Here is a 14,947-nt window from a genome sequence, read left to right as displayed (position 1 = left end):
GGTCTACTCAGACACCCTCTCTGCCCAACAGTAAGCTGATTGCAGACAAATTCTGCAACAGTATGCCCAGCTCTTTTCCTTGATCCCTGGTCAGACCACCTGGTGTACCCATGATGCAACACTGGAGACAGCTTCCCTGTAAAAACCAAAATCAATCGCCAGTCTGACCAAGTCAAGGAAAGCATCAAAGCTGAAGTCAGCAAGATGCTGGAGTTGGGGGGGTTATTGAGCCTTCTAAGAGTCCCTGGGCCAGCCCAGTGGGCTTAGTCCCCAAGGTGGAAAGAGAGAAATTAAGTTTTGTATGGATTACAGAGGCCTCAATGCTGTCGACAAGACAGATGCACACCCCATCCCCAGGGCTGATGACTTGATAGGTAAGTAGGGGGCTGCCAAATACTTAAGTACCTTTGACTTAACTGCAGGGTACTGGAAGACTGGCATGGCCCCTGCAGCAAACGAAACAACAGCATTCTCAACACCTGATGGGCACTTCCAGTTTACTGTGATGCCCTTTGGTTTAAAGAATGCCCCTGTCACCTTCCAAAGGTTAGTGAATCAAGTCCTTGGTGGGTTGGAAGGCTTTAGTGCAGCTTATCATGATGATATTGCGGTGTTTAGCTCTTCTGGCAGGATCACCTGGTTTACCCGGGGAAGGGTTTACATGCTCTGCAAGCTGCAGGTCTAACTATCAAGGCATCCAAGTGCCATATAGGGTAGGGAACTGTTGTGTACTTGGGCCACCTTGTATGAGGAGGCCAAGTCCAACCCCTCCAACCCAAAATCCAGACCTTTTTGGATTGGGAAACTCCAACAGTCCTGTTAGAAATGGGGGTCTATGGTTAGCAGAGGTAGGTACCTTTGTCCAAATAAGGGCCCTTCTTCCTAGTCAGGATAAGGGGGGGATACACTTCTAAAATAACCCCTGCTCACCACCTTGGTAGTTTGGCACGAGCAGACAGGCTTATCTGAGAGAGAGTGTGTAAAGCATTTGTGAACTTATACAGTAACACTGTGAAAACACTACAAATGGACACAACACACCAGTTTAGAAACATAAGTAATCTTTATCTAAACCAAACAAGACCAAAACGACAAAAATCCACACTACAGTTATCAAGATATCCTTAAAAATAGGTTATTCACTAAAAATAAAGTTTGTAGCAACAAAGAACTCCACCTGGAGATATAACGACGTCGTGACAGATGAAAAACCCCAAAGTACGGCGCTGACTGTGAAGTTTGCAGCGTCAGGCGCAGAATCATGCAGAACCGAAAGAACAGTACCTTGGAAAAGATGAAAGCAAAGATGGCGCATGGCGTCAGGGAGGTGATGGCTCCAGGCGGCGTTGGTTCCTTACGACCCCAGGGGAGGTGAAGCCAAGGTTCCTTACCGTTTCGGGAAGGTGATGTCACGATGACGGCAGGTGTTGGTTCCTTATGACAGTGCGGTGTTCATTGACTCGGGAGTTACCCACGTCGAGTATCGGCTCCACGTTGATGAAGCACCGGCGTCGGTTATGTCGGGGCTGGGGTGCGAGTCCGAGCGGTGCGGCGTGCTCTTCAAGAGCGTAGCCCACGGATTCGGTGCATTTTATGGCGTCGCTCGCCGACGTTGGTGTTGCAATTTCCTTCCGTGGCAGCTGAAACAGCAGTTCCAGATGCAGAAAGACAGAAGTCTTTGTGTCCCTGAGACTTCAGAACAGAAGGCAAGCTCTATTTCAAGGCCTTGGAGATCTTCCTCAAGCAGGGGACACACCACTTAGAAGGCAGAACTGATCCAGGAACAGATAACTTTTTTCAATCTATAGAACTCCTCTTGCTGCACCAACTGGTGGAGGGTCCAACACACCAGGCGGGCCATACCTTGGATGGGGTCTGTTCTAATTTGGCCTGGTTATCGGTCGACAACCCCTCTCCGCAGCTATGGTCAGACCATGTTTTTGTCCCCCTTATACTTAGAATCCCTCAGAAGATCCACCTTGACAAGTCATCCCCCGAACCCCAACGAGGGCACAAATGGGCACAGTTAGCTGGTAATCCCAAGTTAGCCACCTTTGTCCTGGCCAATACCCCTGCTCTGACAGGGAACACAGAGCTCGATTCACGCCTTTTTCACTCTTGGATAACCAATATATGCAACAAACTTTTCTCATCCAGAGAAGCCGGGCAAGCATAAACTAAAAACTCAGAAGGCCCCCTGGTTCACGCCCACGTTGGCACAAGTACACTTGCTATGTAAACAACACGAGCGGCAATGGAGAAAATTGTATAACGCTGAACAAAAAATAGCGTTCAAAAAGAGTAGAAAGCTCTATCACCATCAGATTAAATTGGCTAAAAAATAATATTTCACTAATAAAATACAGGAAGCCAATCAAGACCAGAAAGTTATCTTTTCGGTAGTGAAGTAATTTACAAACCCCAAAGCGCAACAGAAAGAGCTTCCCGCCTCGCAAAATCTGTGTGATAATATCTCATTTTTCGAGGAAAAAATTCAAAAATAATTTCCAGTTTCTCCTGCTAAGGATTACATCCCGGCTCAAGTTCCAATGGACGTCTCCTGCTCTATTTGAATCTTTGAACCAGTTTCACTAGAGCAGACACGTGAGGCCATAGGAATATGCAAATCAGGCTCACTGTTGGATGCCTGCCACTCGATTCTTCATAAAAATCATAGATACGGTCAATCCTATTATAAATCATATAGTTAATTCCTCCTTAAAAACAGGCATAGTACCAGACGAGTGGAGGCTTGCACTGGTAAAACCGTTAAAAAAGAAACAAAGCATCGACTCTTCGATGCTTTCAAACCTCCGCCCTATTTCTCTACTTCCCATATTAGGTAAAATAACAGAAAAATTTGTTCATAAGGAACTATCCAAATTCATCGAAGATCACAATATCCTTCACCCTCAACAATCGGGATTTCGCCCAAAGCACACCATAGAATCGGCTCTCCTGGAGATAACTGATACTCTAAAAACGATTGCCGCTAAAGGCAGGAAAGCGGTTTTGAGTCTTTTAGACTTGTCGGCTGAGTTCGATACCATTTCACATAACATTCTTCTGAAGCGTCTCGAACGCAGGGGCATCTCGGGCATTGTGTTGGAATGGACTAAATCATTTCTCACTAACCGCAGACAAGCGGTTACCCTGGGTACATTTCTTTCAGCAGAGCGCAACATAACAACTGGTGTCCCTCAGGGCTCTTCATTAAGCCCATTGCGGTTTAACCTTTATATGACCCCGCTCTTCTCTCTGATTGGATCATTTGGGATAGAAGTTACATCATATGCAGACGATACCCAAATGATCCTTTCAGTAGATAATATTACCGCAGATGCAGAATCCAATTTTAAAAGTTGCCCATCTGCTGTCCTCCAGTGGATGAGGAACAATCACCTCAGATGCAACACGGACAAAATGGAAATCCTCCCGATAGGGAAAGATGTTCTGTTCCAGCCTTGTAAATGGTGGCCCGAGGGAACCACTCCTCCGCCAGACGTGGTCAAGGTGGCCAAGAATTTTTGGAGTACAATTTGATGCAACACTCTCTTTCCTCCCACATGCCACAGCTGTAGCAGGAACATGCTTCAGCCTTATCAAATCTCAATTTTTTTTTTCAGTTTTCTCCCACTAGCCGCAAGGAAATCAGTGGCAGTGGCCTTGATTCTCTCGCGCATAGATTATTGTAACAGCCTTCTTGCGGGAGATAATAAAGCAATTCTAAAGAAGTTACAGGTGGTTCAACACGTGGTGGCACGGCTGGTGCTCAAACTCCCACGAAGGTCCTCAGCATCTGCAGCATTAAAAAGTCTTCACTGGCTTCCGGTGCACAAGAGAATCCTTTTTAAAATTCTCCTGATCACCTATAGAGCCAGGCTCACCTTGGGACCCAAGTATCTAGCAGCACGTTTTGCTCCATACACCACAACCAGGTCATCATCAGCGAACCTGCTCAAACCCCCCACTTTCAGACATAAATTGAAAGGAGGAAAGACAGTGGCCTTCCTCAGGACCAAAGCCTGGAATTTACTTCCACCTTATATAAGGCTACTTAGATCAGAAATTCCATTCAGGAAGGCCCTGAAGACTTGGGTATTAATTGCCCCAGACGAATTATGCCTCTCTCTTATTTAGTATCTTCACGGCCCACTCTCACCTCCAAACCAAGTCAGCGCCAGAATACTCCTCGCGGAGTGACAGATGCACTTTTCAAGTACCAAATTACATTACATCAAACAGCAAAGTCCTTCTCCTTTCCGTGGCAGCTAGTAGCCACTGCAGGTCAACCCTAAACAGCAAACAGCACAGGCGCAGTATTGCTCCTCAGCTTCTCCGGCTCTTCTCCTTGGCAAAGGTTCCTCTTGATTCCTAGAATTGATCTAAAGTTCTGGGCCCCAATATTTATACTACAAAATCCTTTGTTCTCTGGTGGCAGAGAAGCCCTGTGCTCAGTCAAAAACCAGTTCTGTCCTCTCTGGTGCAGATTCCTGGCAGGAGGTGTAGACAGCATTGTGGAAGGAAGACCAGTCCCATTCAGGTGAAAGGAAATCTCCTCCCTCTACTCTAAATGCAGCCAGGTCTATTCAGCCCAGCCATGACTCGTCAGACTATCTGGAGTCACTGCACCTGCCCCTGACACTCCAAACCCAGACAGTCAATCCACATCCCAGCAGAGCCACACTGGATGGCTAAGCAAGAAAGGCCCTAATTTCTAAAAGTGATATTTTTAAACACAGAATGTAAAAATCACCCTCACTAAAAGATGAGTTTTAACATTTTGAGTTCAGGCATACTAAGCTTTATTTTCCTACCTTGTTCGCAGGGGTAGTTAGGCTTATAAGATGGTATAAGCAAACTCCCCATTCAATCCTATGGGAAAAGGTAGCCTTGCAAAAATGAAAAACGAAATTGGCAGAAGTTCACTATCAGGACATGCCACACACACCAGGGCATGTCCTACCTTTCACATACACTGCACCCTGCCCACAGAGGCATCTTGGGCCTACCTTAGGGGTGACTAACATGTAAGAAAAGGGAAGGTTAAGGCCTGGCAAGTGGGTGCACTTGCCAAGTCGACATGGCAGTACTAGACTGCCCACAGATACTGCAGTGGCAGATCTGAGTCACATTTACATTTTGCTTATGTGGGTGGCACAATCAGTGCTGCGGGTCCTTTAGCAGCATTTGATTCATAGGCCCTGGGCACACACAGTGTGCGTTACTAGGGACTGACTAGTAAATTAAATATTCCAATCATGGAAACCCCAATCCATAACAATAATTTACAAATGGAGCACTTGCACTTTGGCACTGAACAGCAGTGGCAAAGTGCCCAAAGCATCTAGACCAGCAAAACGAAGTCCAACACTCAGCAAAAAGACAGGAGGTCAAGGCAAAAAATACAGGAGAAACCCACACCAATGATGCCAGGTCTAACAAACCCAGACCCAAGTCAGGGCATTCCTTGGCTTGACAGGGTCCTATAGGAGGTTTGTGAAGAGATATGGGTCCATTGTGACTCCCCTCAATAAACTCTCCTCCAACAAGATGCCCAACGAACTGAACTGGACAGTTCGCTGCCAAAAGGCTTTTGATACCCTAAAAGAGGCAATGTGCTCAGGACCTATTCTCAAGGATCCAGATTACTCCTAGCGGTTTATAGTGCAACTGATGCATCTGAGCTGGGGATAGGAGCAGTCCTATCCCAGACAAATGATGATGGACATGTCTAACCTGTTGCTTTCATAAGCAGAAGGCGATTCCCCAGAGAGCAGCATTGGAGTGCCATTGAGAGGGAGGCCTTTGCTGTGGTTTGGTCCGTTAAGAAGCTGAGACCATAACTGTTTGGTACTCACTTCCTAGTTCTAATTGACCACAGACCTCTCAATGGCTAATAAAGATGAAAGGAGAAACCCCAAAACTTTTGAGGTGGTCCATAACCCTACAGGGAATGGACTTTATAGTGGAACATAGACCTGGGACTGCCCCGGTCAATACAAATGGTCTTTCCAAGACAATGAAGACTCAAGTGAAAGGTTAGTCTCATCTTCTTTCGTTTGGGAGGGGTTGTGTGGGAAAGTGCCCCTTTTTGCATGGTTACCCCCCACTTTTTGCTGGACATCTGATGCAAACTGATTAGATGTGCCCTGGGTCCCTGCCAATCAGGGTCCCAGGGCCTGTGTTCTTTCCCAAGACTGTACGTTTGTATCCACAATTGACCCCTCCATGGCCACAGGTAAGCCCCTTCTAAAGGATACTATGGGTACCAAGGGAACTGTGACCAGGAAAGGCCTATAAGGCTGCATCACTTATTGTGCCACCCTTAGAGTCCCTGCACTTTAACACATACTGCCACTGCAAGTTTTGGTGCAGAGAAAAGTGAAGAAGTCTACATGGCACACATTCCTGTGTGCCATGCCTGCAATCCACTGCCTGATGCCGTCCCATAGCAGGGTGCACTAGCCCTAAGGTGAGGGTACAGAGGCATGAGCCCTGTACCCCTACAGTGTCTTAGTCCATTCCTAGAAGTTGTAAGTGTAGTAAAGCCATAAAAAGTATATAGTCTGGTAGTTGGTCATTACAAACTCCACAGCTCCATAATGGCTTTACTAAAAACTGAAAAGCTTGGTAGCACAATTCTCAGCACATTAAACGCACACTGATGCCAGTGTCAGATTTAATGTGAAATGCACTCAGAGGGCATCTTAGAGATGCCCCCTGAAAAATCAACCAGCCCTAGTGTGGTACCTGAATGGCTTCTGCCATTTGCCACTGCCAGACAGGCTTCTGGACCCCTGGGTAGAGAGCCTCCGCTCTCTGGGTCAAGAAACAAAGCTCACCCTGGGCAGAGTTGCCATACCTCCTCCCCCAGAATGGGCCAGGTCCATGAAAAGCAATGCTTCAAAGGCCTGCCGCCTCTGGACGCTGTCCGTGCCTTTTGCTGCACCGAGCAACTGGCTCCCACCAGTTCTGGCCACCACTTTGGGCAGGAGAATCGCGAAGTGTGGCCACCTTTGCAAACCCCACCTCTCAGGTGGGGGAGGCGAGGTGAAGCACACATCTCATTCCCTCCATCTTGAAGATGAGGGGACTCAGCCAACCATGAAAATGCTCATGCCCCCTACCCCTGGAGGGTGGCATAATAGGGGGTGTACCCACCCCAAGGAGGGACCCATTGGTCCCGACCTGCACACCCTTTTAACGCCCCTAAATTTAGTATAAATGGTGATCCTGAACCTTTCCTCCTCAGATTCGAGGAAGAAAGAAAGACTGAAGAGCTGTGCTGTCCAGTCTACGACCTGCCTACAGCAAGAACCCCGACAGGTCCAGCAGCCAGCAACCCCCAGAACCCAGAGGACCTGCCCTGCAACCTTCCCACAGACTCCGTCTCCCGTGAGCACCGGATTTGCTCAACCCAAGACTCACATCAAGAATACGGATACAGGTGTCTCTGCAATTCTGCACCCGACGCCCAGGGCCTGAGTTTGAGTCTCCCAGCACCCCAAGGAGTTCTCCCCAGCGATCCGGACCTGGGATCTGGTGATCCTCAACCTGCCTCAAGACGACACCTGCAGCCTAAACCTGAACAGTCCCCCCCGACCGTGACCGAAGCTGGTAAGAAAACCCGATGCCAGAAGACACCCCTGCACCTGACACCCCACAGCCTTGAGTGTGTTTATCAGTCTTTGATTGAGTGAATACAAAAAATGCTTAACTCACCCTCTGGATCCTTCACTACCACAAAGAGAGCGGTTAGTACTTAGCTAATTTAACCTCTACTATACCTCTGGGGACTCCCTGGACTCTGTGCACACTATACCTTACTTTGGTACAGTATACACAGAGCCAGATTCCTACACTGGGTGTGGGTCAGAGTCCAGCTCCCGGTCCCATTCGGCCATATTCTGAAGTCTAGGATCAAGCCCAAGCGGTTGGCGGCTGCCGAAACAAACAAAATGGACAAGTAAGCAGTACTGAGGGTGGGACCAAGGGCTCCTGGACCGCAGACAGACCAGGTGGTGCGACGTAACCGACTCTAAGTGCCATAGGTGGCGTGCACACATGTAGATCTCCTCTCTGAGATCACAGTGATATGTTTCTTTCCAGATTTTACGTTACGGGTCCAACGACAACGTAAGAGCCATGAAGCAGTGAAGCAGGAGCTTTGGAGTAAAGAAATCAAATACATAATGCTATACCCAGTGAGGCGACGTATAGTGTCGGAGTGAAAATCATGGATCTTCACGGAGTGGCTCGAAGGTTGGAGTGTGGTGGGCCAGTCATCCCCACAAGACAGGTGACAAGGATGTCTGAGAGGTAGGCAAGGAGAGATCACGAAAGGAACTGCTGCTTCACAGGACCAAGAAGTGACTAACGGGGGAAACTAAGTGCTGCTACAATATACTCATCCTACATCGTACTAGCAGACAGTCCTCAGAGTCTGCCCAGTTGTACTTGGAGTGTCAGGACCTTGACTGTATCCTATAAGATCTGGCTTGCATGCAGTGTTGGGGGCCAAGGGATGGTACTGGGCATATCAGAATGCTGGCAGGAGCTGAAGATCAGCCGATGAGAAGGGTTGAGAAGGGGCAAGTACTAATGGCTTGACATTCTCAATGGCACTGGCTCACGCTACTGATGTTATTGTTGTTTCAGGAGCGACAGGTGCTCTGCAGGTTGGATTGGTGGGTGGTTCAAAGCCCACTGAGCTGGGTAGGGGAGGGGATATCGTAGGGATCAATGTGATATGGTCCGACCCTGTTGGGTTGTTGTTTGTTGTGGTGTGCTTACCTCAGTTGCAGTGAACGTTGACAAACCAAATATTGATGCTGGGGAGAAAGAGGGTGGTGGTCACCCCTATGACCTTTGCACAGAACTGCTCCACTCGGGCTTGATGTAACTAGAAAGACATGGCCTGGCCACTTGACATGGGGGACAGAAATGGACCGAACCCCATAGAGACCAAGAAGGCCTCTCAACTTAGTCATATCCTGGAATATAAATGGGTTGGGTAACTGGATAAAACAAACCGTAGTATTACAGTATCTTTGAAGACACGCCCCTGACATAGTACTGCTGCAAGAGACACACCTGAGAGGCAATAAGTATAATGCCCTGGATAGATATGGGTACACACTCCTCGCACATGCGGGATTCACAGCGAGCTCAAGAGGGGTGGAGATATTGATTAAAACCTCCCTCCCCTTAGTCGTAGGTAGGGTCTAGCCTGATCCCTTGGGTCGAGGAGAGGCACATGGGAAGGTCTGGTCTTCAGTATGTTTTTGGTTTACATTCTGCCAAGACTTAATGCAGAGACTCTGCCAGCACTAAATACCCGATTACTGGAACTGCCCTCGGGTATACTGGTGATGGGCAGGGATATGAACGCTGCTATGGACCCGGAAAGGGACAGGGGAACTAGGTCAGATCGGGGAAGGGGCTGGAGCCACTACATGCATTTGTGGATGCCATAGGACTGATAGAGATAATGCACGAACACAATCTTAAGGCGCGACAATTAACATATCACTCAGTAGTACGTGGCAGCCACTCCCAGATAGACCATATTCCGACACATATTAAAAGTGCAAAATTGTTTTGTAACGTGGTGCACAAGGCGAGAGGCATTTCTGACCACTCACCAATAGAGGTATGACTACAGGTTCTGGTAAGGGACAACACTCTGCCATCTAGGATAGATGTTTGGGTTTTTAGGGACAAGCAATTCACAAACCAGATTAGAGAAAGGATGGACTAATACTTTCAAGATAATGTAGGGACGGTGGAGTCAGCCTCTGACCTCTGGGATGCATACAAAACATGTCATTAGGGGACATGTTCAGGCCCTGGTTATGGGGAGAAAGAGGGAACAACAATTGAAATACGAGGTACTTGAAGAGGAGGTTTCCTGACTGGATGCAGCATGCAAAAAGGTGGTACGGCATGCGGTCCAACTGGGAGTCATTCGGTCATACTCAAGCAACAGGAGAGGAGTGACCTGGCGGACAACGCTGGGAGGATGCAGGTACGGGCATCGCAGAGGCAACTATATGATGTAGGTGATGAGGCCAACAAGATGATAGCCTGGCTGGAGAAGAGGGATATTAAACGGAACTGAGTGTTGGAAATTCATGATTCGGATGGGAGCATACATAATACTGGAGATAGAATTGCGGCAGCGTTTGCCAACTATAACAAAACACTCTATACATCAAACCCCTATGGACAAGGGAGGACTGTGACAACCTCCTTAAGGACATGCAGCCTTATTGAATGATGATAATGGTGAGTTAGAACAAGACTTAACACTTGAGGAAATAGAAGGGGCTATCTGAAAAACGTACAAACCAAAAAGGCTGCGGGCCCTAACGGCATCCCGGCCGAACTATATTAAGGTCATAGCGGCAGTGTTTCAGGAGGCCAGGGCAGTGGGCTGCCTACCTGGAGACCAACAACTAGCCAAGATAGTGGTTATCTCTAAAGCAGGGAAAACCCTGGAAGAATGTAGCTGATATCATCTAATTTCCCTGTTAAATATAGAGGCCAAGGTACTGGCAAAGGACCTTGCAAACAGACTACAAGGGGTTATAACAACTATAATACACCCTGATCAGTCCGGGTTTATGCCACATAGGGGTAGTAGACTGAACTTGCGACACCTTTATGGTGTGCTGCATCTGACCAGGACCAGGATGGAGGAGGAAGCAGTGTTGCTATCTTTGGAAGTCTGAATGGCGTTCGATAGCATTGAATAGCATTACCTATTTGCTGTGCTGGAGAGGTTAGGTTTTTGGCCGCGGTTCTGTGCTTGGGTAACGCTCCTATACACAAAGCCCCTGGCAAGGGTAAGAGTGAATAGTGCAATCTCTTGCCCCTTTGCCCTTCAAAAGGGTATGAGACAGGGGTGCCCACTATCCCCCATGCTTTTTGCACTTGCTCTTGAACCCTTAGCTGCATGGATTAGGCGCGACCCGTAAGTGTTGGGTATTGAGGCGGACAGTTGCTGGGAGGAGCGCATATCTCTATATGCCAATGACGTTCTGCTCTATGCCACATGTCCACGTTTCACCATTGGCAGGCTGCTCAACGTATTCCAGCTCTTCTGCAGCTATTCTGGGTACCAGATTAATTGGGATAAGTCCCTCATGTTTAATCTTACGGATAGGGTTCCGTCACTGCTGGTCAGCAGGGTACCACTACAAACGAAAGACAAATTAAAATACCTGGGTATATATATCTCGAGGTACGAGAGACTTCCTGACTGATAATTACCACAGCTATGGAGGCTGAGAGTAGACGTGGCGCATTAGAGGAGACTTTTGATTTCCTTGATGGGGAGGGCTGATGACACTGCAGCGCATGTTGTATGTCCTGCAGAACGTCCCCTACAGGATACCAATTGACTTTTCCCGCAATGTAGATAGCGAAGCAAAAACTCTTGTGGGATGGAGATGGCTCCAGGATAACATTATCTAAACTTCAATGTAGTGTCTATGATGGGGGCCTGGCAATCCTGGATATCGGGAAGTACTATTGGGACGCTCAGATGGTTACGATCAATGACTGGGTGTATCCGGGTAGTGGAGACCCGGCCTACAGAGTAGATCATGCCGCGATGTGACGGCGCAGATATCCTGTGGCCCTTTACAGAAAGAGTGTGGAGCCGCGATTACCCTCACATACACAAACAGTGATCTGCGCTGGGCGGGAGGCCACTAAATTCCTTGGATGGGCGGATACGCTGACGGAGAGGACACCGCTGTGGGATAGTGATCTACTACAAGAAGTGGGGGACTCTGTGAGGATTTAATAGATAGGGGCTTTTAGGCATAGACCATCTCGGGGATGTTTGGAGGGAACAGGCTATAATCTCTTTCAGTGACCTACAGATCAAATTCCAGATGCCTTGCACATAAAAGTGATGCAAAGCCCTAGGCACGTAGCAACCCGGGCCCGCTTTCACTTTATATAGCTCCGTATCCTCCACAGATCCTACTCCTCCAGAGTGCTCATTCAAAGGTTAGGACGTTGCACCGCAGATCATTGAGCCAGAGGTTTCTGCATACAGGCTCCTTCTTGCACATCTTAAGGGCCTGTTCGGAAATTCAACAATACTGTGGGCGGGCGGGGGTGAGATAATGTCAGAGGTAATGGGCCAAACTATACCAATGGAGGCCAGATGGCATGTACTGTGTATGACAGGGGAGGAGTGCTGGCCGAAGTACCAGAGAACATGGCTGATGGTTGCCGCAATGGTGGCAAAAAGGAATATTGCCAGGGCATGCGGAGTGAGTCTCTCTCCGAGGGTGGTGGACAGGGAATTCAATCTCGATTGGCACTGTGCAGCTGAAAAACTAGTTTCTGAGAATCGGGGTTACCCACGGAAGTGGGACTAGGTCGGAGGACAATGGGTGGCATATAGGGGTTTTTAAGTGGAACGGCGGGTGGTGGGACTTCCCCACTGAGTTGTCTTTCTTCTGTAGGGGAATTCGTACCTGAACGTGGGGCATAACTTGTTTCCGGTACAAGATGTAACAGATGTAAATGAAGAAATACGGTATATTGTACTATCCGCTGCACAGATTGTCAACATACAGTTTTTTGTAACTGAGAAAACATTCAATAAAAAGAATTTTAAAAAGATCTTTTAGCAAACAGTGTCACTTTAACTAGAGCTCATGTTTCCAATCTTACAGACTCAATGACGCAGCTCATAAAACACAAACGGCAATGTTCAACATTCAAGTTTGGAAATTACAAGTCCTGGATTTACTGTAATCATCAATCGTCCCTAGAACAGCTGCCAAAGAGAACTAGTGGGTTTGTCAATGTTTAGTTAGACATGTTACACAGCAACATGAGCTGTAGTACAACATGACAAAGGTTTTCAAAAAATCACGATGACGCAGCCAGCATTGACCGCGTCGAAGGGCTTACTGTTTACCTTTAAGCCACAGCAGCTCACGCTACTCAGTAACATGTTTTTACCTAGTAGCGCCCCTGCCCTTTGGTATCATAATATATTATGTGCAATAAATATCATCTAATACTTGTAATCAGGCCCATAATATGATATTGTCATTTCCACGAGACCCAAAATCGGTCTCCTTGAAAGCATGAGAATATATCGGAGTCACTGAAAGCCATGTTCATCACCCGAGGCCGCTACTTCTCCATACTGTAATCCTCAAATCTCAGTCTGCAATAGTGCCTGTCCCCTGGTGCAAGGTCGCAAGTGAGTAGACCTCAGATCACAGGGCCGTAGTAGTTCCAGCTGCCTGGCAAGCATTGCCCCTTGCCAGGCCATGCAACCTCAGGCACGGCTGCAGAATGGCGGCACGGCCACATGAGGATTCCTTGGACAGTGACCTGGAGCCCTCAGAAGCTTATCCGCAAGGTGTCCACCTCCGGACAGATCTGGCAGAAGGTGAGCAGAGCTTCGGGATGCGGGTGCAACTAGTTCTAGGGGGCAGTCGGCGAAGGAAGCATATAATTAAGAAGAGAGCAAGTTGTGTGAGACAGTATAGGACATACTTGGTACAGACGCGAAGGTAAGTCAGAATAACAGGGAGAGCTGGCAAGCTGGAGAGACACAAGTATAGAGCAATGCTAAAGAGAGGAAGTGGAAAGGGCAGGTTGAATAGAGGCAGGTGCGAATGGCTACTGAGAGGATCGGGACATGCTGAACAGAAGAAAGGGAGTACTAGCTGGCGAGAAATGAAGCTGGGATTGCTGGAGATGCGATGTCAGGAAGGAGGACATGCGTCAGAACAATTGGCGTTGGCATGAAAAAAAGGCAGCCGACAAGCACACTTGAAATGTGTGCAGCCAGGGGGAGATTAGATAAAGGTAAATGCTGTGCTGGGGAAACCAAATACAAGAAGTTCCACCAAAGCGGATGAAACCGGCAGTTGGACAATGGGACTCATATATGAGACACACAGGAGGAACAACAGGAAATAGTATGCTACAAGCAATAAAGCTGAGGAAAAGTAAGTGGCAAGCCCAGGAACAAATCAAAAGTAAGGGCAAGATGTAAGCCCCTTTTAGTATATTAAATACAAGAGATTTCACAAGGCAAAACCTAAAAATGTAGATTTTTTTCTGATCCTGTCAGCTCAGACATTGTGATTCTTCACACAGTTAACCATACATGAAGTCTGCCGACTTCCAACGATGCAAGTCATTAAATACTAGTGGCTAATACTACCCATTACTTACACACGGCAGAAATCGTCAATAGTGCTATGGTTAGAGGTGCCACTACACAGGTGTCTCCGACTTTCCGAAAAAAGATTTCCATACAATACTGTGGCTCTGTGCTACCAGCTGGGCAGAATGCATCTGATGGACACTGTATTGGGTTTATATCTGGGCTCTGAATAGAAGAAAACACAAGACATATTGTGAAATTCTCTCAAAAACATTAAATGAAATAAACACAACATTTGAAATTAGCTAAGAGACGTTATGTTACAAGAAATATGCATGATCAAACTCTTTCGTCTTTATCTATATGCAGAAACCAGAAACAGTTGGTTCATGCCACCCTCTCTCTTAGGACATTCAGAAGTATGTTGTGACACCCAACAATTAGGTTATAAAAAAGGGGACAGTCCAATAAGGTGGCAAACTACTATCTGATATCCTCCTATCTATGTAGAGCACGACTATACCCCTCCACAGCAGGTATTGCCTTGCTAAGAAATGGATAAATACTTTTGGAGGAACTACAAGTACAAGAAAACTGGTGAGGGAGTTTATAAATATGGCGTAGGCAACTGTTTTCCTGTAAAGCAGCCAGTTTTAATACTAGTGACTTGTTTGCAAGAAAACAACTAATTTATGATCCCTGGATGTATAAAGTATTCATCCTAGAGAGTACTTTATTTCATTTTTTCCAGGATGTTTTAGAAGAAGAAACTCTGGAATATTTAGGTTT

The 14,947-nt window shown here is 47.2% G+C and overlaps 1 protein-coding gene across 1 annotated transcript in view; it reads right to left on the bottom strand.

Annotated features, from left to right (window-relative positions):
* Window positions 1–14,947, bottom strand: part of LOC146863144 (uncharacterized) — a 607,219-nt gene that overhangs the window by 29,397 nt on the left and 562,875 nt on the right. The window contains exon 8 of the mRNA XM_085642558.1: window positions 14,227–14,383. Within this exon, the coding sequence (XP_085498684.1) occupies window positions 14,227–14,383 (157 nt within the window). The remainder of the gene's footprint in view (window positions 1–14,226; window positions 14,384–14,947) is intronic.

The sequence above is a fragment of the Triturus cristatus genome, chromosome 2_2 (assembly GCF_964204655.1).
Source record: "Triturus cristatus chromosome 2_2, aTriCri1.1, whole genome shotgun sequence".
In the NCBI taxonomy this organism is placed as follows: domain Eukaryota; kingdom Metazoa; phylum Chordata; class Amphibia; order Caudata; family Salamandridae; genus Triturus; species Triturus cristatus.
The sequence above is the reverse complement of the archived record's forward strand: the minus strand, read 5'-3'. Positions and strand labels throughout refer to the sequence as shown.